This window comes from Peromyscus maniculatus, chromosome 16 (assembly GCF_049852395.1).
Source record: "Peromyscus maniculatus bairdii isolate BWxNUB_F1_BW_parent chromosome 16, HU_Pman_BW_mat_3.1, whole genome shotgun sequence".
Classification (NCBI taxonomy): Eukaryota; Metazoa; Chordata; class Mammalia; order Rodentia; family Cricetidae; genus Peromyscus; species Peromyscus maniculatus.
In genome coordinates this window covers 50,510,194-50,537,663 of record NC_134867.1, presented here as the reverse complement: position 1 = coordinate 50,537,663, position 27,470 = coordinate 50,510,194, and the positions used below count along the sequence as shown (strand labels likewise).

Sequence of the window (27,470 nt, the reverse complement as noted above, 5' to 3'; positions counted from 1 at the left end):
CAGTGGCCAGGCAGGAAGTAGGTGGGACAAGGAGAGGAGAATTCTGAGAAGCGGAAGGCTGAGGCAGAGAGACACTGCCAGCCGCCACCATGACAAGAAGCATGTGAAGACACCGGTAAGCCACCAGCCACGTTGCAAGGTATAGATTTATGGAAATGGATTAATTTAAGCTATAAGAACAGTTAGCAAGAAGCATGTCATGGCCATACAGTTTGTAAGCAATAGAAGTCTCTGTGTTTACTTGGTTGGGTCTGAGCGGCTGTGGGATGGGCGGGTGACAAAGATTTGTCCTGACTGTGGGCAAGGCAGGAAAACTCTAGCTACAATAAACAGTACACATGCTTCCTTCTCTAAGCTGCCTTGGTCATTGGCATTTTATTACAGAAAAACAAAACAAAACAAAACAAAAAACATCACCTGACACAGGGGGCAATTTCTCACCCACTAGACAACTGGCAGCTCCAATACACCTGCTTTCTAGACGTTATTCTCGTCATGAAATTGACTGGACTTTGCTTAAAATTCTCACATTAGTTCCTTGAATATCTGCATGAGTTTAGGGTCAGATAAATGTCTGTCTTGGAGGCTTAGGGTATTCAGTGGCCAAATGAAGTCCTGCCCCACCTCCTTTCCTTCATTCTTGATCTCTTTCCTAAACGATCAGTGAAAATACCACATGGATAAAACAGAACATCTCATGAAATTCATACTAAACCATGTTTATCGGTACCATCTCTACTTTGTACCACTCAGTCTGTCATTAAAGGGACTGAAAGCAGTTGATTAAAGTGTGCTTTGCAGATTTTACCACTTAGTAACCAAAACCACCCAGATAGCCAGTCTTGAGTGCTTATTCTATAGGCTTCCTTATACTCAGGGGCAAGTCAGACATTTAGCGGCATGTCAAGAAATCAAGTATGTACAATATCAGTCTCTCTTCTCCTCCCTTTCTCTGTTTTCTTTGGGGACAGGGGTAAGGTCTCTTGCTTTATAGCCCACACTGGCCTCAAACCTGAGATTTTTCTGCCTCAGCCTCCCAAATACTGGGATTATAGGTGTGTGAGGGTTGGTTGTCAGATCAACAGAATCTTAAATGATCTAGCACAGTGGTTTTCAACCATCCTAATGCTATGACCATTTAATACCTTGGGTTGTGGTGACCCCTAACCATACAATTATTTTTGTTGCTACTTCACAACTGTAATTTACTGTTGCTATGAATTATAATGTAAAAATATATGCTATACAGAATATCATCCGAAACCCCCGTGAACGGGTCATTTGATCCCCAAAGGGGTCGCCGCCCACAGGTTGACAATGGCTGACTTGGGAAAAGGGTTTCCAGTCATACCTGTGGAGGATTATCTTGATATGTTAACTGAGGTGGGAAGACCTGTCCACTGAGGGCAGCACCGTTCCCTGTTTAGGATCCTGGAACTGTATAAACAGAGAAATGGGACTAAACAATGACATGCATTCCCTGCTCTCTGTTGCTATTGGGGGGCTATGATGTGGCCAATGGCTTCAAGCTCCTGCTGCCTCTTTTTCCTCTGCCATGATGGACTGTACCCTTGATGCCTGGCCGGGAATACACCTTTTCTCCCTTAAGCTGCTTTCGTCAGAGTGCTTTACCAATGCAAGAGGAAAATTGGTTTAACTATGCAGAGATGTGTTGCTGTTTCACCTTGCCTGCCTAAGGCACCTGATTGGTCTAAGAAAAGCTGAACGGCCAATAGAAAGGAAGGAGGAATAGCGGGACTTCTGGGCAGGGAGATTCAGCAGGGGGAGAAATTTAGGCTTGGGGGAAGAAAGAAAAAGAGAATCCAGGGAGACTCCGGGGGCCAGCAAGTCAGACACAGAGGAAGCGGGAAAGTAGGACACACAGAATGAAAGAAAGGTAAAAAGCCCTGAGGCAAAACATAGGTGAAGAGAAGCAGGTTAAATTAAGTTAAAAAGAGTTAGTGGGACAAACCTAAGCTAAGGCCGAGCATTCACAATTAATAAGTCTCCGTGTCTTTGTTTGGGAGCTGGTTGGCAGACCAAAGAAAACTCCAACTACAGAGGTGTGTGCCACATGCCCAACTACATACCAGTTTCTGTGTTAGGTGCCGCCTCTTCACCCCTCCCCCATCACCTGGCCACCCGCTCTGCTCCTGCTGACATCTACAATATGCCCTCAATGTGGTGACCAGTCCACCACTCCCTCTTCTTAGTCTCTATACTTTTTTGAGCCCGAAGTCCTTAGCCCTGTCCTTCAGTCTCCAGCCATTAGAGGGCAAGGCTGCCGTGGCTAACGGATCCTGAGACTTGTTTTGAGAGGCTGAGGGGAGGGAGTCTTTTTCCAATTACACACTATCTAATTCAATTTACATTTATTAGAAGAACTGCCAGCTATTTCATGTTAATATTGACATTTTCATAAGTGCCTGCAATTAGAATTCAAGCTGAGACTCCAATAAATCTCTCAGATGTCTTACCCTTACTTTTCCTTGTCTTCAGATGACAAAATATTTTGGAGAACTTGTTTGGAGGTCAGGCAGCCTTTGGGGGAATTTATACTGCGTATGTAAAACAGCTGGGCAGAGGGAAAATACGGGCGGAGCGAAATTGGGGACAACTCTGGCAGCGTGCCAGCTTTTGCAAAACAAGTGTGGGGTGTAAAATTCAAATTTCATCACGGATTAGTGGAGCCATGGCTTTTCACCTTCTGAGGCTCTTCACCCCATTGCTTCTAAGAGCGGTCTCCGGCAGCCTTTCCTGACGGCACTTGAGACCTGGTTCTGTTAGCCCGCGTCGTTTTATTTCACATGCCACTGTGTGAGTGTGCCTGCGCTTAAAGAATCTCACACAGCCTCCCCGAAGAGACAGCCACGCATTCCAAGTGCCCTGCCAACCTATGGAAGGGGAAGAGGTGAACTTTTAACCACATGTTAAAAGTTCTCTGTTCATCCAAACGCTCACTCTTGCCTGTTGCAGGAAGTACAGCTTTCTAAAGTGAGATCTTAAATGCAGTGTGCCTTCCTCGTTGGCTTCCCAGTCATAAACATTCTCTACTTTGATTTCCAGTAAAATGCCTGGCTGAAGATACACATGGGATATTCATAAAGACAACAGATATTGCAGTACACTGTCTGACTCTCTCTCTCTCTCTCTCTCTCTCTCTCTCTGTGTGTGTGTGTGTGTGTGTGTGTGTGTGTGTGTGTGTGTGTGTGTGTGTGTGTAAACACTCATGCACACTTGCACAAATGGACCTCAGAGGTCAATGCCAGGCGTTGTCCTCAATTACTCTCCACCTCATTTTTTTTCTTTCTTTCTTTCTTTCTTTCTTTCTTTCTTTCTTTCTTTCTTTCTTTCTTTCTTTCTTTCTTTCTTTTTTTTTTTTTGAGAGAGGGTCTCTCACTAAATGTAAAGCTCACAAATTCAGTGCATATGGCTGGTTAACAAGTCAGTGTGTATGGCTGGTTAACTAGTTCCAAGGAGCCTTCAGTCTCTATCTTCTCAGCACTGGGATTATAAGTATGTCCAAATTTAAAAGAAAAAAAATTGTGTGTGTGTGTGTGTGTGTGTGTGTGTGTGTGTGTGTGTGTGTGTGTGTGTGTGTGTTTGCTGACACATGTACCTGCATTCTGACACATGCTTCTGGGTGCTTTTAAAGGCTATAGGTTCTTTTGTCACGTGTGTGTGTGTGTGTGTGTGTGTGTGTATGATCTGTGGATCAAACTCTGGTCCTTAGCCTGAACATAGGCACGGGCCCCCTCTGCTCCATCTCCTGGGCCAGATACCCAGCTTTTTTATGTGGCTTCTGGGGGACCGAACTCAGGTCCTCACGCTTCTGCGGCAAGCACTTTACCAACTGAGCCGTCTCTCCAGTCCCTGGACTTCTTTAAGACCTTTATTTGTATGTGTCAATTAAAAGTCTAGAAAAGGGAAAAATTTAGAGGGCGGGGGTGGGGGGTGGGCAAATACAGCTTTTTCTAAATGAGCAGAGGCACACTTCTCCAGTGAACACAGCCCTTGAAAATTCACCAGGGGAGAGTGGACATGTGGCTAACTCACCAGTTCTCAGCCACAGCTACACAGCATCCTCACTTCTGGGCCTTTAAGTAACGGAACAAAACAAAACAAACCCCTCAAATACAGGCTGCATCGTAGACTAGCCACATTCCTGTACTATGTTTCAGGCATTGGTGGTTTGGACTTGACTCTACCCCCACCTCTACACCCCCCACTCCCCCACCCCCCCACCGTGACTCCCAGGAGCAGCCAAGGCTGAAGCAAGGCTTTAGTAAATACCAGCCACCTGGCCCTGCAAGGGTAGGGTGCAGGCCCACAGCTGCAGGGATTGCTGACTCACAGTGAGGGAGGGACAGATGAGCTCAGCGGACAGATGGCCAGCGGGATGCACCTGGCTGTGCTCTGGTGGCCGCTGTGGTTGTTTGATGGTCCTGATGGGACCTTGTGCAGAGAAAGCAGGTCAGGCGAAGCCGCCCTCAGGGAACAACATCTGGAGAAATGCTGCCTCTCCTCCAGCTCCTCCCCACCGTGGGCTCCAGCCCAAGGGGTGGTTCTCCACAGAGTAAGCCTGTCTGCTCTGGGGAGTGTGCACGTTTTCTAGAGTGTTCCATTGCCTGCAGGAGTTCCGTTCTCTGCTCTTTATTCCTGTTCTCTCTGCACCCCATCCCTCCAGCCTCGGAGGCTTCTCCTCCTTTGGGAAGCTGCCCCTGTGCCTGCAACGGACATTCCCGGATGTCATTCTTTTCCTGATTAAACAAGTGCCAGCCGGTGACAACTCATGTCACTGCATGAACCTGTCCCCTGCCTCCCAACACCTCCCTCTCTCTCTGTCAAGTCCTCTCTCTGCCCTTCTTGGGCTACGCTAAGCTCTTTAGGTTTGCACTATCTACTGCTAACCAGCAGGAGCAGCGGCCAGGACTTCTAACTGCTTCCTTCCCCATTGCCTCCCTGGCCCACTTGGAGCTGCTCCTTGTAGGAGGATGACAAGCTGGAGACAGCGGTTCCTTGGCCGATCTCACACTTGGATCGCTGTAGTAGTAGCTAAGGGTGAGCTGGTACTTCTACATCCAATGGGAACTCCTCCTCTCTATGTGGCAGCCTCAGTGACATTTGGTGGTCGGAACTGGAACTGGATCCATTCCTACACAGCTTCTCCTGGCCCAGCACTTGGCCTGCCGGTGTCGTGGTGGATATCCTTACACAGCCTGACTGTAAGGATTCGGCCCTTAATTACGTCATCAGCCTTGGATGGCGTCCCAGCCTGAAAAGCGGGTGGGCCCTCTGTGCGCCCCTCTCTTTCCTTTCCGCTCCTGTCTATCCTCTCTCCCCTCTCTTCTCTTCTCTCTCTCCCTCTCTCTCTCTCTCTCTCCCCCCCAATAAAGCTCTAAAAAGGTAACTCTGGCTTGTGATTCTTCCAACCAGCACTCTCCTCCGCCGGCATGGCCAGCCACGAGGAACAGCGTCACAGCGTAAACCAACACTGACTCTATGTAGCACTTCCTGATCCTCACTGGCAGATGGGTTCCTGCAGTTCTCATAACTACACACATCTTTCTGCTGACTTCCACATTTTCCCTCTCCCTGGCAACCTGAGTGATTAACACAGCTCTGTACATTGGCCCTTTTCAGTGGCTCGTTTTTCCCACTTGTTTCTCCACTCTTCCTCAACGGTGTATAGGTATGGAAGAAGGGACAGAGGGCCGATGCTTGTCTCTGCACGGGGGAATGCATTGACATTGACATGAGGGGCCACACACCGTAACCTGATGTCCTGGTTGTTGTTGAGTTTTTTCTTTTTTCTTTTTTTTTTCTTTTTGTGGCTACTTATTCATTTATTGTCAATTTGTTATCTGAGATAAGGGAACCATAATAAAGAAAATGCCTCCACAAGACTGGTCTGTAGGCAAGCCTATGGGGCATTTTTTAGATTGACGATAGATATGAGAGGGCACCACCCCCCTGAGCAGGTAGGTGGTCCTGGGGTTTATAAGAAAGTAAACTGAGCAAGCCATGGGAACAAGTCAGTAAGCAACACTCCTCCATGGCCTCTGCATCAGCTCCTGCCTCCAGGTTCCTGCCCGGACTTCCCTTAATGATGGGTTACAAGCTATAAGATGAAATAAACTTTTTCCCCCAAGTTACTTTTTGGTAATAGTGCTTTATCACAGCAATAAAACCCCTATCTAAGATAGAAATTGGTACCAGGAGTGGGGTAGATGACAGACTTGACCATATGTTTTGGGGAGGATTGTGGTGGTATTTAAACTTTGGGCTGGAAAAACCATTGAGCGCTCAGAGATAAGTGGGTTATTCTATGGGGGTTTGGAAGACAAGCACATTGAGGGCAGTACAGAAGACGGAGGCCTGCGTACAGCTGACGCTCTCTGAGGGCAGCTCAGGAGGTGGTTGGTGGCATTCTAATCTCCAGCTCATAAGGTTTCAAGTACTCTCTTTCTCCTTTGTTCCAAAACTCCTTAGTAGTTCTCTGCTCTCCCTCTCTCCCTCTCTCTCTCTGCTCTCTCTCTGCTCTCTCTCTCTCTCTCTCTCTCTCTCTCTCTCTCTCTCTCTTCCTCTCTCTCCCTCTCTCTCTCCACCCTTGTTTGCCAGATGACCCCAAAGTATTGTACATCTCACACAGTGGCTTTTTCTTACAAAATATCTGCAGCGGAATGTGAAAGACTATCTCTCAGCCAGGGGCTCCTAGGCCCCAGGAACTTGTCTTTTTCCCCTTAGCAGGACATTTGGGAACCTCCAGTCCCTTCAGTCCTCAGAGAGGCAGGGCATACTGATCATATGACTTAATAACCCAGTGCTGACACGAGCTCCAAGCAAATAAACACGGGACACATGGCTGCCAGCCGACTGGGATCACGATGTATCTCCAGCTGTTGGGAATACAACTACCCCTATGGATGGGGTCCAGTGAGGCCATATGAGACCTTAGCAGGGGCAGCAGACCTGATAGTTCAAGGCTCAGCCCTGCATGTCAGGTGCCCCATAAAAGCAGCAGCCTTTGCAGGATCCCTGAGCAGGGAAGCTCCAACGGGGGGGGGGGGGGGGGTAGGGAGTGGGGAGTGGATGGGGGAGTCCCTTTCACTAGAATACTAGCAGTTGTCTCTTGAAATGTGACTACTGAGCAAAGGGACCATTTTTAGGCTGTAAAGATCCATTAACAGAGCCAAGGGTACAGACATATCAATACTGATATGTGTTCTTGAAGGATTTCAGGTTCCCATAGAGGTTTTCAGGTTCTGCATAGACGGCTTAACTGGTTCTCCCAATGACTCAAGAGAAAGGCTAAGAAGATAATCAACAGTCCCATTGTACAGATCAGACAAGTGAGGCCCACAGAGGCCAATCTCTGGCCGAGTCACCAGCTAGCACAGTTGAAAAGCAGGCAGCAGTACACCAAGCCCCGGGTCCTTCACTGGCCTGCAATCAGAGGCCAAGTCTGTGGGAACTAGAGAGCAAAGGTTTCCTCTCCATCCTCCAGAAAGATTCTGGAGACACAGTTATCTGTTGAAACACTAAAAAATCAAACGCTTTACTGGTTTTTCTTCTTAAAGAAAAATGACGTTTCAGAATGGAGAGAGAGCTCCAGGCTTCATTCTTAGAATGACGGAGGCATCCGAGCCAGTGAAGACGGAGTGGAAAGTTCCACCCGCCAGCATTTCACACCTATAGCTCCCAGGCTAACGATGTCCAGAGTCCAAATGCTCAGGCAAATTAAAATGCATAACTTTCTGCAGCAGGGGACATTTGAGGGACAGGAAGGAGACTGGTGAGAGAGTAAGAGGAGAGACAGCGGACAGCATTGGGGAGGAAGTTTTTGAGCGAGATACAATGACACACAGGGACACACACACACACACACACACACACACACACACACACAAAGGTCACAAGGAAACCCATTATTTTCTAGGCTAACTCAAACTATTAGTAAGAATAAAAAAAAAAAAAAGCTGATTCTGACCCACTGTCAGGCTTCTCCAGAATCTAAGAAGGCCAGCATGACTCACTGGATTCCTTATGAATTAAGAAGCTGTCAATTACATAGCCTTTCTTTGAAACAGGCATTATTTCCATGGTTTCCAGCCAAGTTGAATGACTCGTATCACAGAGGCAGCTTACTCGATGGGAACATGCTCCCCACGCCTTCCTGCCCTTCAAGTAGCGGGGTGGCCCATTGGGGCAGCAGCTATAACTGAGGATGAAGCTCGACATGATAAATATTCCACCTTCGAAGTGTGCACAGCTGTTGGGAAATGGCGAGCAGCGTTATAGATGCACAGCTGGCTGAGTGAAAATGGACAGCACAGGAAACCCTGTCTTACAGAGAGGCTCAGAGTCTAGAAAGGGCGAGGCTTGGCAGGAAAAGCCCTTGTCTTAGGGTTACTCTTGCTGTGATGAAATGCCACAACCATAGGCAACTTGTGGAAGAAAGGGTTCATTTCATGCACAGTTCCATGTATCAGTTCATCATCAGAAGCAGTGAGGGCAGAAACTCAAGCAGGGCAGGATCCTGGAGGCAGGAGCTGATGTCGAGGCTAGGGAGGGGTGCTGCTTACTGGCTTGCTCCCTGTGGTTTGCTCAGCCTGCTTTCTTATAGAACCGAGGACCGCCAGCTGAGGGATGGTACTACCCACCATAGGCTGGGCCCATCCCCATTAATAACTAAGAAAATGCTCTACAGGCTTGCCTTCAGCCTGACCTATAAAGGCATCTTCTCAATTGGGGTTCCTGCCTCTCAGATGACTCCAGTCTGTGTCAAGTTGACATAAATTAGCCAGCATATCCCTGTCTCTTGCTTTCCTCTCAAAAACTCCCAGTTGCTTCGAGTTCATGCTCTCATTACAAAGGATCTGGGTTCCTGGTATCTCTTGCCAGCCTCACTCTGTGGGGTTGAGAAGACAAAGATGGTTGAACCTGTGGCCACTGCCTTTCCTCAGGTCAATCATCTGTGTGTCATCAATTCGTCGAAACATTATTCGCTGGTAAATGTCAATAAAATGTTTTGGAAAGAAACAGCAAGTTTGACAAAAACTAGATGTTTCTTGAAATTATAAAGAACCAGAAAATGCTTGATTACTTGAAAACAAATACCTACCCCTATTTTGAGGTAAGGTCTGATGCATTCCAGGCTGGCTTCAAAGTCTATACAGCTGAGGATGACCTTAAACTTCCCACTTCCACCTCCCAACTGCTGGCACCAGTTTATGAAATGCTGGGGATCGAACCTGGGGCTTCATGGCTATGAGGTAAGCACTCTACCAACAGAGCTATAGCCCCCACCTCAAACAAATGGTTTTAGTGGTTGTCTCTGTAGAGACAAAGACGTGTAGGTGACATTAGAGCAGGTAACGATACAGGAGACAATTCTGCTCAGAAAATGCAGCGCTGCGCTGGGTCCTCTTTCCCTCTACATTTGGAAGATAAAACATAAGGTCTGAGGGGTGTTTGTCACACTGTAGGATTGCGAGGTTTGTACTCCTTCCAGTCCCCGACCCACGCTGCCGGTCCCACACCTGTGTAAAGAGGAAGTGACCTCATCACCTCCACAAGGCACACAGAGTCCAGTATCCCCTTCCATCTTTTTCCAAACCACCCACTGCAGCAAGGTACCGCCCCCTCTCCGGCCTCTTCAGCTAGAAGCCGGCTCAGCTGAACATTAAGAAGCGCCACCAGACGTTGGACCAAGAGCACACTGAGAGTTTTGGCAGCTGCATAAAGCGAGAGGAGTCAGGGCACTGAGATCTGGAAGAGAGCCCTGATTCAGGCCATCACTGAGTCTGTGGGCATGTGGCATTCAGGGAGTGGCCTGGTGCACAGTCCCCAAGGGGGTGACCTGCTCAGTTCAGCTGAGGTGGCATCCTCTCAGTTTTGCTGAGAAAACACTGTCTCCCCACAGAGACACAAACAATCCCCTTTTTTGATTCACACAACTGACCATCCAGGCTTGCCAAATTGAAGATGGGTCTGACTGGGACAAGTTTCTGTCATGAGACTATAAGAGATTGAAAAAAAAAAAAAAGACGTTTCAGCTATTAAAAAAGAAAAAAGCAATAGACCATCTTCCAAATAAACAAACTATTCTCTGAAGAAGAAAACAGCCTTGAACGGGGTCAGACCAGGGCAGATGGGATCACTCGGGCTCTCCTCCCAAACCCCCACGCCCACCCCCAGTTTTCCCTCTGCCACACTGGGGAGCCTGGCCAAGAAGCAATCTGGTGAGCTCAGCTGAAACAGCCATGTCCAGAGCACAGTGTTCATTTCTGGGAAAGAGGGCACCGTCAAGTCCCCGAGGGTAGAATTCCACCAGGGAATGTCCCTAGAACCTCTCAAGTCGGAATCCACCCAGGCACTTACCTGTACAGCTTCCAACATTGGGAGCTTCTAAGAACATAATCTAGGCCAGGCAGCAGTGGCACACGCCTTTAATCCTCCCACTTGGGGAGGCAGAGCCAGGCGGATCTCTGTGAGTTCGAGGCCAGCCTAGTCTACAGAGCGAGATCCAGGACAAGCACCAAAACTACACAGAGAAACCCTGTCTCAAAAAAACAAAAAAACAAACAAATAAACAAAAAACCCCATAGTCTAGGGCTGGGGAGATAGCTTGGGGATAGAGCACTTGCCTAGCACGTGGGAAGCCCTGGATTTGATTCTCAACACTGAAAATGACAAAAAGCAAAAGAAAACCCACTGAACCATGCCTCACTCCCAGTCTGCAATTTCTCCTTCTAAAGATGATAGTTTATTACTCATGCAGACCTTGACTGTGACATGTGGACTGTGACATGTGGACTGCTGTACAGCAGCAGTTCTCAACCTGTGGGTCATGACCCCTTGAGGGCTCAAAAGACCCTTTCACAGGTCAGATACCCTGCGTGTCAGATATTTACATTCCGATTCATAACTGTAGCAAAATTACAGTTAGGAAGTAGCCATGAAATAATTTTATGGTGGGGGGTCACCACAACACGAGGAACTGTATTAAAGGGTCGCAGCATCCTGAAGGTTGAGAACCACTGATCTACAGAACGGCACTAAAGTTTGACAGAGTAGAAGAATCCAGGAGATTCCCCTCAACTCCCACATGCTGTGTGAAAGACAAAACTTGGAAGAGTCGTGGCCTCCCATGGAGATCTCCAAACAACCCAGGCTGACGCTAGGATAGAGGGTAGCTCCCCAAAAACTTGACAGTGGGGCTTTGTTGTGGAGGACAATATCCACACAGTTCACTGAATACAGAGAGATCAAGCTGGTGCCCACATGGAGCCTTCACCCCTATATTCTAGTCTCTTTGGTGTGCAAAGGTACTCTCCAGGCTACTGCAAGAGAAACCTGGACACCAACCCAGCCACAAAACCTTTGATTTAGGCTGGGCGGTGGCGGCGGCGGCAGCGGTGGCACAGGCCTTTAATCCCAGCACTCAGGAGGCAGAGCCAGGAGAATCTCTGCGAGTTCGAGGCCAGCCTGGTCTACAGAGCGAGATCCAGGACAGGCACCAAAACTACATGGAGAAACCCTGTCTGGAAAAAACAAAAACAAACAAACCAACCAAAACAAACAAACAAACAAACAAAACCCAACAACAACCTTTGATCTACAGTCTGTCCTTCCTATACAATGTGCTGGGACAATGGTAGCACAGAACTTGTCTGAGTGGTCAACCAATATCTGTGGTTAACTTGAGGTCCACTTCACAAAAGGGAACCCATGGCCTACACTGCCTGAATGACCAGGAACTGGGGAGACCAAGGGTAGAACCAAACACAACTGGAAAAAAAAAATCGATGAAATAATTCCTAATAGATCAGTGCCTGTTCAGTCCTCATCAGAGAGGCTTCTCCCTGCAGCAGCTGGGAGCAGGTGCAGAGACCCAGAGCCAGACACTAAGTGGAGAGACAATCTAAATTGGAGATCTCCATTGGGTCTCTCCCCTCAGAGCTTGAGCAACCCTATAGAAGAGGAAGAGGAAAGATTGCAGAAGTCAGAGGGGATGGAGAACACCAGGAGAACATGGCCCACTGAATCACCAAAGTAGGGCTCATGTGGCCTCACAGAAACTGAAGTGGCAATCATGGAACCTTCATGGGTCTGTGGAAGGCCCTCTGCATGTACGTTATGGCTGTTAGCTTGGTGTTTTGTCGGGACTCCTAATTGTGGGAGCCAATATATCTCTGACTCTTTTGCCTGCTCTTGGGACTCTTTTCTTCCTATTGTGTTGCCTTGTCCAGCCTTCATATGAGGGCTTTTGCTTCATCTTATTGCATCTGTTTTGTCATGTTTGGTTGCTGTCTTTTGGAGGTCTGCTCCTTTCTGAGGGGAAACAGAGGGGGAGTGGATCTGGGCAAGAGGGGAGGTTGAGGTTGAGGGGAGGGAGCTGGGAGGAGTGGAGGGAGAGGAAACTATGGTTGAGATGTATTGGATGAGAGAAGAATCTATTTCCAATAAAAAACAGAGACAGTTCATTTCCATATCTTTTCCTTCTCAGCATTTTCTTAGTATTAAGACTAAGTCAGATCTTTGAAATATATTTTTAATTAAATAGGATGTACTCTTTTAAAACGAACATAAACCTATTGTAAGAGTCAATACAAACAACAAAGATAATTAGAAAACGTTATTCCTTTGGGAAGTGAGTCTGTATTTTGACTACATACATCATGTCACCAAATAAAATCTATCAGTAGCCGTACTCCTAACTGGCAATTTAAAGACAAAGATAAGGGCACCTGATACCATAAACTAAACTAAACTAAAGAATTAAAAAATCACTGGATCTTTAGGGAAATGAAGAAATATTGAAATGCTTAGAAAAATTTTAAGAATCATTACCAGGAGGCATCTTGGGGGATTAACAAGTCTAAGCATGAAAACCGGAGCTCAGAGCTCCTCAGTAAGCTTCTGTCCCCATGTTAGGAAGAGATGAGAAATGGGCCTTTCATTCTGGTGTGTGGCAGGCTGGAATGAGGCACACAGCTCAGCCTTCCATTTTTGTGAGTAGTCCCTGTGCTCTTTTTAAACAACTGGAGGCCAACATTAGTCTGGAGATTCGGAAAAGCCAAGTTCAGCACTGCAGACAGTCATGGGAGGAAAGCCTGAAGTCAGAGGACTAGCAACTCCAAGATCCACCTTTGGGGGGCCAGGACTCCTAGGTCCTTTTGGAATCTCAAGGTCCTCACGTGAAAAAGCCCACTCCCTCAAGAGGTTGCCATGGGAACTGAAGAGAAGGAAGAATGAGAACAAACATTGCAACCCTCTGAGAGAGATCCCTACACACATCTGTTGTTAACGACGATGGGAGTGGCAGGTCAGGGCTCCCAAGGAGTGTCCTAAAACTCAGCGATAAAGACAAAACTGAGCAAAGCCAATCTGGAACCAGCTGTAGTGCGCTGGGCCATCTGGAACAAGTTCTCACCCACAAAGGCTTCCACAGTGTGGGAACTCCCAACCTGGACTCGCCACTCCAAGGGCAGCAGAGAGCCACCTCGGCCATGCAACAGAACTTACCAGGTAACGCTCCTCCTGCCTCATGCTGGGGGTGCGGATCATGTGATTCTGCTCCCCTCTCCAGTCTCCAAAGCGACGGAAAAAATAGTTTGACAGAAACCTACTGACGGGGTCTCTAATGATGTTGATGTAGACGGGCTGGTCTCCTCCAAACCTAACAAACAGGGCACACAAACAAGGAGTCTGTTACAACTCATCCCTGCTGCAAGAAAATAAGGCCTGCTGGGACAAATTTCCCCTCTAGGTTAACCGAATCCAACCATTGCCCCTTTTCTGAGGTGCCTCCCACCACTTAAACAGGCAACTGTAAATCGATAGGCATTTTGTTACCATGCAGGAAACAGAAACTCATGATCTAGATGCCCATCCAGACACTGTAAGACCAGTTTTTTGTTTGTTTGTTTGTTTTTTAAGGAAAGCACTCTACATATCATGCCACGTGACAGTGTTAAGGTACAAATGTCTTGTTTTCTCAGTAGGTACAGCTTTGTCGAGGACTAGACCTTGTATTCCCAGTGGCTGGTGCAGAACCCACTGGCATACAGGTGGCCCTTGGAGATTGTTTGAATCTATTGCTTGATTCTGAATGCGTTAGTGGTGACACAGCACTTCTATTTTGTAATTCACATTATTTCAGCCAAGTGCTCTAAGGTAATTGGAGTGGAAACAGTCACCATCACTGAATATTTACTATTCATCATGTTCTTAATACTTGACACAGCAAACTCAGAGAAGACCTGCCATCTTCCATGGACTGAAAACCAGAGTTATCACCATTATGCCTGGGGAAACTGAGGCAGAAAGAGTATAAATAATTTGTGGCTATGCCAGGAAATGAAAAGTAGTTATCTGGATCCAGAATCTTTACTTTTAACCATAGAAAGAAAATTCCAGAGTTAAGAAAAGTAATGATGCAAAAATATAAGAAAGAAGTGCAAATCAAGATAATTCTCCTCAGGTGATGGAATTATTCCCCAGCATGGAGGCTGAAACAGGAGACTTAGGAGTCTGAGGGCAGCCTAAGCTACATAATGATACTCGATCTGAAAACAACTGAAGTATGTATCTATCAGGCATGTCCAACATGTGACACTGTGATAGATGTTGTCATCTACCAAGTCTGTACTCTAGAACTATGCAACTGAGTTCTAAACAAAGACCTGAGCAATGTTTCCCAATGGATTAAGTAACTTTTTTAGTTTTTTGTGTTGCGTTGCATTCATGGTTATCCCAGGGTGGACTTGGGCCAGGGGCCACAAGGTGGCCATTCTGGATGGCTGCTCTAGCTTTATAATACTTCCACGGGATTCCACATCTGCAGTAAGAGCCTGTCCAAGTGGATGACCTTCAAGACCAACATCAGGAACCTGAAATTCCCTTCAGGTTCTCACCCTCCCACCCCCGACTTACCCCCACCCTCTACCCTCTACCCCCTACCCCGCCCTCTGAACTGCTCAAAGGAAGTGATCCCAGGGCGAGGCTTGTGGCAAGAGCTCAGGCTCTGGGCAGAGGCCACTTTCTAGTGATCTTAGGAGAGAACCTATGGCCCTGTGATGAGGTTCTATTGACTTCTGGAGAGAACCTGCAACCCCCATCTGATGAAACTGTTTAGCATTTTACCAAGGGACAGAAAATATTCAGATAAAACAGCTGACAGGATCCAGATCCCAGCTCTCTTGCTAGAGGACTATCTGCTCATCATTCAAAATCCAGCCTGAGTCATAATCCTATAACTTCAGTAACTGTTCTGTTGTTTTTTGGAGTCAGGATCTCATGTAGCTCAGGCTGATCTCAACCTAAGTCTGCCCTGAAGTTGAGATCCTGTTCGGGCCTCAGGTGCACCAGGTTTTATACACTGTTAGCAATTGACCTCGGTGTTCTTGGTTCCTGAATTCCGGCTTTCCTACTGTGTTGACATGTCTGTCTCTCACAACAGACTGTGAGCCTCCAGTGGCCAGGGCATATGTCGTCTAGTGGTATAGAGCACACAGTAGGCACTCAACAGATGGCGACTAAATACAGACAGGAATGACTTCATGCATGCTTCCTGGTTGCTCAGCTTCTGTCAGTATAAATGTCATATTGCTAGAGCAAAGTAGATACAAGTCACCAATATGTTTTTGTGCATTAAATTCATACATGGTTGGACCCAGCATATTTGTACATTTAAAGATATTCAATAAGAAGACATTAAAGACTGGAGACACGGCTCAGTCTATAAAGCACTCGCTGTCCAAGAGGAACTGAATTTGGCCCCCATGTAAAAAGCTGGGCATGGAGCCATGTGCTTGTAATTCCAGCAATGGTGAAATGTGAGGCAGAGAAAGGAGGACCCTGGAACTCACTGGCCAGCTAGCTTAGTCTATTCTTTGAAGCTCCAGGCCAGAGAGACCCTGTCTCAAACAAAAGGCACCTGAGAAATGATACTAAAGGTTGTCATCATGTGCACGTGTACAAAAAAACAAGAAGATTCTAAAGGAACACAAAGGAAGGACTCTCCGGTTGTGAATTTCAGGCCCCAGGATGGAAACACGCTAATTTGGATTCCCCAGTACTGACATATAGGAAGACATGTTGCCTATGTGAGGTTCGCCCTGCTAAAATGAATCTTGTCCATTCTGGGATGTAAGCAAGATGACATCCGTGCTACTGGACAGATAGCTCACTATAGTCCCAGGAGCTAGCTGTGCCTATCACCAGCTAACCTGCATAAACACAAACCCTGGATTTCTCATCCTCTCTTAACAAACTGGGTTCACAATGATGATAAACAGAAACTACAGTAATAATTCCAGGGAACAGGACGATGAAAAAGGCACAGCAAGTTTACAGACCTCAATGGTATAGCCACCTCTGGGTAAGGAACAACGACCATTGCCGACCAGCAGAACCTCTCTGTCATGTAGACCAATAGGCAGCGTCTCATTGGACACGAAGACACAGGCAGGAAGATGCCAAGGCTGGCTGTGCACACCAGTAGAAGACATCAAGGCTGGCTGTGCACACCAGTAGAAGACGTCAAGGCTGGCTGTGCACACCAGTAGAAGACGTCGAGGCTGGCTGTGCACACCAGTAGAAGATGTCGAGGCTGGCTGTGCACACCAGTAGAAGATGTCAAGGCTGGCTATGCACACCAGTAGAAGATGTTAAGGCTGGTTGTGCACACCAGTTGATGTCGAGGCTGGCTGTGCACACCAGTTGATGTCAAGGCTGGCTGTGCACACCAGTAGAAGATGCCAAGGCTGGTTCTGCACACCAGTTGATGTCGAGGCTGGCTGTGCACACCAGTAGAAGATGCCGAGGCTGGTTGTGCACACCACACCAGTAGAAGACGTCGAGGCTGGCTGTGCACACCAGTAGAAGATGTCAAGGCTGGTTCTGCACACCAGTTGATGCCGAGGCTGGCTGTGCACACCAGTAGAAGATGTCAAGGCTGGTTGTGCACACCACACCAGTAGAAGACGTTGAGGCTGGCTGTGCACACCAGTAGAAGACGTTGCGGCTGGCTGTGCACACCAGTAGAAGACGTTGCGGCTGGCTGTGCACACCAGTAGAAGACGTTGCGGCTGGCTGTGCACACCACACCAGTAGAAGACGTTGCGGCTGGCTGTGCACACCACCAGTAGACTTTGCTCTCTAGCTTGCGCTGAGGGGAGGGAAGTGGAGTCAGCGCTTGCTGTGGGGAGCTGGTGACAACGGCCTGAAGGAGAGAAAAGGAGGGACCGGGCCGATGACATCAGGGTTCCTGCTCAGAGAGGAGGATGAAATGGTAAGGGGGAAAAAAACAGAAAAAGAAAAAAATCTATGAGGTGACCTGGGGAAAAACTCAGACTATGCTTGTCCTGGATGGGCTACCGTGATGGCTGAACTCATGGCCACAGGGGCCTGCTCCCTACAGTACGAAGCTGAGGGAGACTGCTGCCCGCGGAAGACAAATTCAGATCTAAATCCGGAGAGCTCGCAATAAAGCTCTCCCCTTGAACGCCATCGCCCAGCTCTGTGTAAGTAGGTGGGGACAAGTGTCAAACACCCTGCATCCATATTTTTTTTTTCTTTATTTTGATTTTTCCAAGGTTGAAGCTTCTAGGTCAACATTAAAGGGATCAGAATCCAAAGGGATCCCACTGCTAGTGAGAAGGGGAGCAAAGTCAACAGCTAGAGAAGAGAGGCAGAAGCTGCAGTGGATTGTGGGAGTGTTGCGGTCTGACTGGCTGGGTTGAAAAGGATGCCTTCAAAGGGCGGCTGCTTTCAAGCTCTGTTCCCATAGTAATTCCGACTTCACTTGAGAAAGTGTCAAATGCCTCTGCGGGCAGCGCAGCAGCCTCTCTTTGTTCCTCCCTTCTCTTTCTACCTTTTTTTTTCACAGGTCAGTGTTGACATTGGGGCTACCCTGTGAGCGGAGGAGGAAACAGAAATTGGGGGTGTCAAGGAGAATCCTGGGTAAAAAGGAGGCATAAGAAAGGTTAAGGGAGCCAGGCAGTGGTGGCCCACATCTTTAATCCCAGCACTTAGGAAGCAGAGACAAGCTAGTCTCTGTGAGTTCGAGGCTAGCCTAGTCTACAGAACATCTTGCAGGACAGCCAAGGCTACACAGGGAAACCCTGTCTCAAAAAAAAAAAAAAAAACCCAAAACTGAAACAGGAAAGGTTAAAGGAAGAAGGTTTGCCATTTTCAGCACGAGAACCCCTATGGTTTACTTGACGGCTTCAGTGGCCTCAAGTCCTAGTGTCATTTACAAAGTTGCCACACAAGGAGAACACAGTTGAGGGTGGAGAGAAAGTCTAGATTGGGACAAAATATGATCCTCTGGTCCCCACAGAAGTTCAGAAGACAAATAACAAAGGGCAGGGGTCGGGTGGGGGGTGTCAGGAGAGACAAGCTGAACTCCGTATGTCGCAGTCGGTGCAGCATACTCATCAAAGACACATTCCAGAGAGGCTGCTGATGTTGAAGTGTTGAGATTTAAATATATATCCCAAAGTTACTTCAACAACCAGTGAAAGACATAAGGAGCTACAACCCACAATCATAAAGGCCCATCTTCGGCGTCCCCACGAAGAGCAGTGCCTTCTGGGCCAGGGTGGTTGGGACTCAGTTCTCCCTTCATCCAGAGGAATAAACATTTGTCTGGCCCACATTTCCAAGGAGTTCAAAATAGGTATCAGAGAACACCCTAGGGAGAACCCTGCAAACCCAGACCAAACCTGAGCTCTTTGCCGAGCTGGTAGGGCTCTGGCAGGAAGCCGGCTCCACAGTCCCTGCGGTAACACCTGATTGGTGGGATGAACAGAGCTGCAAATGGCCAAAGGATCCCTTCGGACGCAGCAGAAAATGAGTAAAGAGCAAGGGGTTGAGTGATGGGTACATGAGGTCAGCTGACTAGAGAACAGCCCAGAGCGCCCAGGACAGCATTTTACATTGCTGTTCTTGCCTACATGTCAGATAAGAAGGCCATTCTTCATGGAGAAAGATAAAAGGGAGAAAAAAAGCAAAACAAAAATTTGCTATACGTGCAGGGCCTTCAAGACTTCATAACACGCATGTGAGAAAAAAGAGATGGGATCAGGGGTGGGGGTGGGGGTAGGGGTGGGGATCCAGCCTGATTCTGGTAGGCTGTTCAACAGCAAGGATATTGCTACCAGTTAATGATGCATGAAAGTTTAGAAATATTAACAAAGTTTAGAAATATTAACTAGTCTGGTCTCTTCGTCTGGTTTCTCACTCGAGCAGCATTCACTGGTTGTAGGGGCAGGTTCCTCGAGAGCAGCTCCATACGTTTTATGCTCAGAATTCAAAAACAGAGAGCTCAGGTTTCAAGGTATCTAACAACTCCCAACTTGGCTGTTTTTCTTGCTCCTTGGGTTTTTTGAGGGGGACTTTCTCTGTGTAGTCACAGTTTGCTACTTATACTGAAGAGGTCCGTAAATAAAGATACGCCCTTGGAAACGAAGGTGAGCTGACTCTCAATCCCCTGGTTATGAGCTTAACAGTGGTCCTGCCAAGTATCCAAGCTCTTCTTACCTTCAAGCTCTTTATAGCTAAGGCCTGGTCCTGGGCTGCAGGAAGGGGAGAACAGAAGGATGGGCAGCTCCCACAGGAGCAACCTCAGCAGGCCATGCACAGCCCGATCTCCTCTCCAGCCAGGTCCCTCCTCTTGTCTATCCTTGGTGCATTCCTCCAGCTCTTCTCTGGACTGCTTTCACTCCTGCTGCTCCTCTACTGGGAATGTCCTCGCCTCTCATTGCTCTAAAGCCGACTGGAATCTCATGCCTAAGCAGAACCAGGAGGAGTCTGCTGCTCTCCCGTCTCCCCTAGGGGAAGCCCGATGACTTCTCTCCTTGCACCCATCACATTTGACCACACACTTCTGCGGTGGGAGAACAATTCAAGGATTCCAAAGAAAGGGGGGGAACATTCTGAGTTCACTAGGGAGTCCCAGCTACCCTAGCATAGAGAAGGTGGAGGGAGGATGCTTCACCAATGTGCTCTGGGATGAGCGATGGGGGGAGAGGAGACAGCCTGCCTGTGAGTCTGTCTGCTCCGGCTGGAGGATCACTGTGGACTAGTGAGCCTAGGGCCAGCTCCAGGACTGCCACAGAGATGCATTAAAAGTCACTGTGAGTTCCTGTCACATCCCTCTCTCAGAGGGTGTTTCCTCATGGTCCAACCATCTGTACCAGAAGGAAGGGGGAAGGATCTGTCCCCCAAACTCTAAAAATGAGAAAACAGATAGCCTTCCCCCAAAAGGCTGCATGGCTTGCCCTCATCCTGGGCAGCAGGAAGGCTGTGACACTTAGGGGCCCTGCCAGCCAGGGCTCCACCGTCTTCTGCAGATGTGGTATCTTCTAAAAGGCTTTTGATTTATTATTATTATTTTTTTCATCCAAAGTTAAAGCAATCAAGATTCTACCCCTGTATTTGACAGTAGAGATCAGGATAAAATACAGCCACCATGCTGGGCGCTGCTGATCTAATTAAGATACCGGTTTCGGCTTCTCATTAGAGTTTTGAACTGGCCTGAGATCATTATTCAGATTTGTTGTATTGCAGCTCGGATGTAAAGATCTAACCTCGAAAGAAAGAGGAGTTAATGACTGAAGTTTGAAGGTGTCAAGGGTGGCGCAGAAGGAAGTCACTAGAACAAACCCAAACCAGAAATCTCTCTCTCTTTACAAATCATCAAACACAGGGCCCAGAACATCCATCAAATCCCAGTAGCCTCATTATGACTAATGGCATGACTTCTGGAGAGGAGAATCAGGGTGCATACACCAGCCAACCCAGCAACGAGCCATGTTGAAAAACGGTGAGCGGGGCCAGTGCCCAGCCCTGTTACTGTTGGCCATTTTAAGCATTCTATTTCCTGTCCCACAGAACTCTGGCTCATCAAGCAGGCCCGGGGGGGGACTTCAGGCCTGGGAGGCTCACTTTGAACTAGAACGTGGCAACTCCTCTGCTTAATAATGTACCTTTGCTGACTCGGATTCCTCCTTTACACGTAATTGGCACAGGACCACCTGGGCAGCAGGGAAGTCCTTTGAAGGCTAAAACCTGCACCAAGCCCCGGTGGGATGTCAGGCATCAGGCTGGGCAGCAGAGCCTCTCCACAGCCAGCCTCCTGAGGCACCAGCCCACAGCGGCAACTGGGTCAGCACCAACTGACAGCTGGTACACACTGCGCGTGAATGGAGCACCCCGGTAAACTCTTTGGACCGTTTGATGGAACTGTTACCCTAAGGTTAAGATGGCTCTGTTAGACTGCTAGCCAGGGGTCTCAGGAGCCCTGGGCTAGTCAGCAGATCAGTCTCTGGACCCAGTGATCTTCTGACTGACAGATACCAACTGTGAGTAGATGGCCCAGCCAGTAGGCACAGCCATCTGTCCCTAAGGGCCACCTGTCCAAGGAGCAATGACACTCTAGGGGGTGATAATGGGCCAGAGAAAGGACACACAGAACTCGAAGCTGCAATTTAATCAAGAGTAGGCCCCCCAATCTGAGTTTGAAAACCTACACTATTAAAAGGAGGAAGCCACGGGACAAAACAAACAAGCAAGCAAACGGATCAAAGATATCTTACCATCATCAACTATGCAAGACTAGGGATGCTTAGTTTAAAAACAGAAAACGTTGGTTGGAGGTTGGCACGAACTCTTTGGAGCAGAAGAAACATTCATTACCCTACTGTTGTGTTGATCCGAGAGTGCTATGCAGGTTCACACTGCAGAAAAACGTGTGACCAAATTCTCATTTTTCGTCTCTTTGTTGCAATACAAAAATCAGATCCCCCCCCCTTCAAGTACTGTGCCATCAAAAGTCTTCTCACTGAAAATAATTCCATGTTTTTATACTATTTCAGATGTGTTGTAGGAACAAATGCTTCAGATTTTGAATTCTCTGTAGCAAAGCTAACTAGATTGAACAGGTGTCTCTGTCTTTCGAGGGCGATGACTCTGGGTTGTTGTCCAGGTAGCCTGCTAAGGCATTGCTCATTAGATGGCACATAAAGACTCAGAAGACAGGAAGTGACCACAAAGCTGGAGAGAGACTCACCTGGAGAAGTTGAGGAAGTGAACATGTCTCGTGAATAAATAGGGCTGTTCGGCGGTGCTGATATTCTTAATCAGTTCCATCTATTAAAGGAAGGACAGGATTAGCATGTGCGGGAACTAAATCCTCAAGTCACATTAAACTGAAGGTTATCTGGCCTCCTTCTTCCACCCCCACTTATATCTTCTGGGCCAGGACCAGGCAGCTGAATTTGTTGCAAAGCGTGAGCTCGCCCCTAAGGTTCTTTCATGACTAAAGCAGCTTTCTCTCCAGACTGATAGCCCTGTAACCAATTTAGTTGATCATTGCTCGAAGGACTATGCAATTGATTGATTAATCATTTTTTCAAGTGTGTTCGGGGTGTGTGTGTGTGTGTGTGTGTGTGTGTGTGTGTGAGAGAGAGAGAGAGAGAGAGAGAGAGAGAGAGAGAGAGAGAGAGAGAGAGAGAGCATATTGAGTTGCAAGTACAACCTTGGGTGTGCGTCCTTACCTTCTACCTTGTTTAAGAAAGAGTTTCTTGACCATTTTTCCTCTGTGTATGCCAAGCTGTGTATGGCCTGTGAGTTCTAAGAATTCTGCCTCCGCCTCCCCTTTGGCCACAGGATCCTGGGGATCTGGATTTACCTTTGCTGGTGCTATGTGCATGGCTTTTACATTGGGTCTGGGCCCTCGAACTCAGGTCCTCTCACGTACATAGTGAGTACTTCTCCGCCCCCCCCCCCCCCCCCAGCCATCCTCTCAGCCCCAGATTAAGTAATTTCAACCAAAGAAATGAACTGCATTTTACAGGACTGAAATGCAGGTGTGGTAATACTTTTAATTGCCTCCTTTAAAGTCACACCAGGAAAAGGTGTTAGTCATTTTCTTATATTCCTGTGACATTTTTGAGATTACAGAAATATTTCAAGCCGGTGTTATAGCATTTAAAGTGGGGATAAAATAAGCACCCCTTATTATTTTTCTCTTTGAGTATACAAATTCATAAGGAATATATTTCAGGGGGAGCTCCCAGGCCTCTGAAGGCCTTGGAATCTTTTGGTGGGTGGTCATGTGAATTATTTATTTGCAGTTATCAGTAAGGCAAAATGCATTTTATGTTGATATAAGCTGACTTTTACGGTCTCCTAGGACATGTCATGATACAGAAAACACTCAGTGAAATGAGTTAGAAATTCCAGGCATTTTTAGGCCTCCCTGACATCCTGAATTCTTTCTCTAGAATTTCCAGTTGGCCCTACCAAAATGGACATGGTGATCTTTTTTTTTTTTTTAAATGCATTCTGAAGACTGCTACCGTAGATAAATGTCAGAGATGCAGTATTTCAGAGTCTATTAGCCAGAGGAAGTTGAAAACTTAGAAACGAGAATGGCCATTCACATGTTCAGCACAGTAGCAAAGACAAGAGTGAACCGAGACTTTAGGACAACTTCAGTTGTTCTCAAACAGAACAGGCCCTGGCTCTCTGGTTCCCAAGGGGAACACAGGGGCTGTGCCATGGGTATATGCTTGATCATTATTCATGTGATAAATTAACTCAGTCAAACACATGCTCCTTTACAGACCCAGACAATCAGTCTAAACCCGCTAACTCTTAATAATCGGAGAAATGATTATAAGTTAATTAATAGTTGGAGAAATCAAGTTGAATTTAACAGTTAAATGACTCAGCTCTGAAACCTGGGATTTTTGTTAGCTGGGAGACTCTGGGGAGAGCATGGTGAATAATGGCCTAGTCCTTCCTTGGGCTTGAGTGCAAAGGAAATTGGATCCTGTTTCCCTCCAGTTTCCCTTCCAAGTACTCACAGCAAGCCCTTGCTTCTGGTAGTCAAGCTTCCACATTGTTAATTCTGAGCTGTTATGGATTGCCCATCTATAGGCATAAGCATCTCAGCATTGCTAATGTGTCTCAGAGGATGACTACTTAGGAAAAGAACTCTTGCCTATGTGTGTGTTTAAGACAAAGATGATTCATGCTTTTATCGCTGTATTATTTTAATCCAGATACTTCTCTGTGTACATAGCAGTCATATAAAGTATGTGTCCAGTAGCACGGCAGAAGCAAACTGGAAGACATTGGCTCTATCCCAGACTCAATACTCTAGCACCCCCTCGAAACACATTATCAGTAGGACTTTTGAGAGCACTGCCGTAGTCATAAAGCTGTCTATTTCTCAAGGAAAATGGATTAGCGGGGACAATGCGGAACCCTTTCTAGACATATCCTCAAACACACTCAAGACGCCAGCGCTCACATTTATCACGTTAGTGGAATGAGGGCAGAGCGCATTCTTCCATGCTTGTCATTGTTCCCCTAAACAGTAAGTCACTTCTGTCATATGCACAGGCTGAACACTCCTTGTCCAGGCACCATTTGACCTTCCCAAATGCTAACACGTGACCCATTTCTAGTGACAAGCAATGGCCTCCCGAAGCCCTGCTGCCCATTTCCCAGCCTTCCTGCTGTCATTCAGAGCCTGCCCTTTCTTTCTCCTTGATCCTACTTACACCGGTGCCATCACGGCAGCATTGGCACTACCTAAAGTCACCAAAGAGTGCACCCCTGCTGTTCCTGGCTCCTCCAGGGCCGCGCCTGGATTCCTCCTGATTCCACTGCCCGTGTCCGCTCACCCTACTTACTTGGACAGGAGGTAAGCACACAAGCACAGAAGGTAGAAAGCCTAAAGAACGTCCCAGTGGAGCTGCTAGGCCCACCAGACCCAGAACCACACTCTTGAGTCTCATTCAGTTTACCCTCTACCCGCCCCGATGCATCCTGGGACCATCTGGCTCAGGTTACGGTTACTCTCTATATCCCATCAAACTAGACTACTCCTTACTTCTCACTTCTTCCGACGTCTATACCAAAGCCTGACCAGGATGAAGCTTAGGAACAAGCTGCCTCCCTCTGGAATATCTGACTTCCCCCCTCCCCACATTTCAAGTCCTCCCTTCATTCCTTCCAGCTAAAATACATCCCTCTTCCAGCTTGACTCTCTGGGTCCCTCTTGTCTTTAACATCCAAGATCTCCAACTCAATCTTAGGCAATCTACCACTTGACATGTGACTACAAAGAAAAAAAAATATATTGGGTCCTCTCTCTCAAGAAGTTCACAGTGTTGAGGTGGGATAGACCAGAGGGAAGGTGAGATCCAGGGATATGCCACGAGTGGAAAGCACACAGGTGATGTTTCCAGCCCACCTGCACACCCGGGTGGGCACTTCTCCCGAGGGGGCGTCCTCTGTGGTGTGGATGGGTTAACAGCAAAAAGGGTCATTGTGGAAACAGTGCGAAGTCAAGGTAAAAAACCAGCACAAATGGCTGAGGGAATTCTCTGGACTAGGTGTTGGGCCTTATTAGATCTAACTGTCAACTTGACACAGCCTAGTGTCCTCTGAGAGGAACTGCCTGGGCCCAATTTAGCGCATCTGTGGAAGATCATCTTGATTACTAACTGATGCACCACCGCCATCCTTAGGTGGTCCTGAAGCGTATAAGAAAGCTAAGCATCAGCCTGCGGGCACCACGCTGATGAGTGCTCCAGCGTCCTGGTCCTCCATGTTTCTGTTTCAGGTTCCTACCCCGACTTTCCTTAATGATGAGGCGTGACCTGGATGTGTAAGTCAAATACGCCCTTTCCTCCCTAAGTTTCTTTTGGTCAGTGTTTTACCGGAGCATCAGAAAGGATTTTAGAACAACCAGTAAAGGATGGGCAAGGAATGGATAGAGCCAGATAATGGAAAGCAGAGCAGACCACGTGAGGGACCCTGACATTAACTCTGTGGGGATCTGACATCAGAGAAGATTTATTTTAATGTATTTCCTATCTGAGATAAAGGTGGAAAACGTGAAGAAGAATGACGATTAGAGGCTGAGGCCAGGAAGCTCAGTGGTAGAGCACTCGTCTAGCAGGGAGGAAGCTGAGATCTGGCCCAGCACAGAAGGACTGGACAGGATGCTGGACCAGGGAGATGACCGTGATGGCCCCTGCTGGCGTCAGGTGCTAATGAATTCGAAGAAACTCTGGTGTTGGGTTGTGCGAAGGGTGTTCTAACATGACCTACAGCAGATGTTGAGGCAAAGGGTCTGGAGACCCTTAGCCATGAGAAGGATAAGGAACTGCAGAAAGGACTTCGAGGAAGATCGAAGCAAGGAGCTTGGTGGGTACCTGGGGATAGGAAGCCGGGAAAAGAAGACCAGACACCGTCCCTCCTAGATCCTCAGCTAGGACAACGAGCACATGGTGGTACCCATCTGTGACGATGGGATCCTGGAGGAGGAACAAATTTGGCTGCAGAAAGAGGGGAGATGGGTCTGTCTTTGATGATCTCTGCCTAGATAAGATGCACTTCTCTGAGCTTCCTCCGCTCTTCATCTGAGGAGGTTTGGGGACGCCCCTTCTGATGGTCCACTAGCCCAGCCTGCATTCTCTTCTTTGGCTTAGGCTAAGTTCCAGGAGGGCTGGGACCAGGCTTATGTGTCCCCTTAAGCCCCCACCAGGCGTCTCCAGGGAGTTTATAGGATAAGCACACCCCTTTAGAAATGCTTGGTTGCTATCAAGACACCTGTCAGTAGCTGAAGACATAATTGTCTGTCACCCAGGCAATGAAGTCAACCTTCCCTGGAACAGACTAGCAAGTTCATTATCGTACACAAGACTCACTGTCAGCCTTCTCCTTATAATATCCAAGATGTAACAATGGCAAGCAAAGCCATTTTTCTGAGTATTGGGGGAGGGATGTGTCACATACCGTACCAGATAATTCTTTATATGCCTGTTACCATTTAATATTTCAAGAGTTAAGTATTATTATCATCCATTCTTTGACATTATGGAATTGGAGCACAGACTGGGAATATGGATTTCTTTATTTTAAAGATTAATTTATTTTGAATGGCATGTACGTGTGTGGGTTCTGCATGTGAGTGCAGGTGCCGGAGGGCAGAGGCTTCAGATGGCCTGGGGCTGTAGTGACAGGCAGTTATGAGCTGTCTAACACTGATACCGGGAACTGAACTTGGGTTCTCTACAAGAGCAGCATGGACTCCCAATTACTGTACCGTCTCCCCAGCCCCAGAGTACACAGATCTCGTAAAGTCGCCATGATCCAAAAGGTGATGCCAGAATTCAAATCCTCCAGCCCTGTTCTTCATCACCGAGTGGCGGTCCACTCACACTTCCCAGTTAATGATGTAGACATCAACTTTTTAAATGGAAACAGGGGATTGGTTGGCAGAATTGGTTGGGATTGGAGAATGAAGAGGGACTAGAGAAAATAAAACTTTTGGCTTTCATAGGATGTACTCACCAAGTGGTAGACAAAACAAAAACAAAAACAAAAAACAAAACAAAACAAAAAAACACTAAGAAATACAAGTATTGAGGCTCTGA

General features: G+C 47.4%; 1 protein-coding gene across 3 annotated transcripts in view; it reads right to left on the bottom strand.

Moving 5' to 3' along the window:
* Ust (uronyl 2-sulfotransferase) overlaps positions 1-27,470 on the bottom strand; it is a 286,921-nt gene that overhangs the window by 83,581 nt on the left and 175,870 nt on the right. For all 3 annotated transcript variants that reach the window (XM_006984443.4, XM_042262310.2, XM_076552790.1), the window contains 2 exons: positions 22,082-22,161; positions 13,531-13,684 (listed from right to left, as the gene is read on the bottom strand). In XM_006984443.4, the coding sequence (XP_006984505.1) occupies positions 13,531-13,684; positions 22,082-22,161 (234 nt within the window). The remainder of the gene's footprint in view (positions 1-13,530; positions 13,685-22,081; positions 22,162-27,470) is intronic.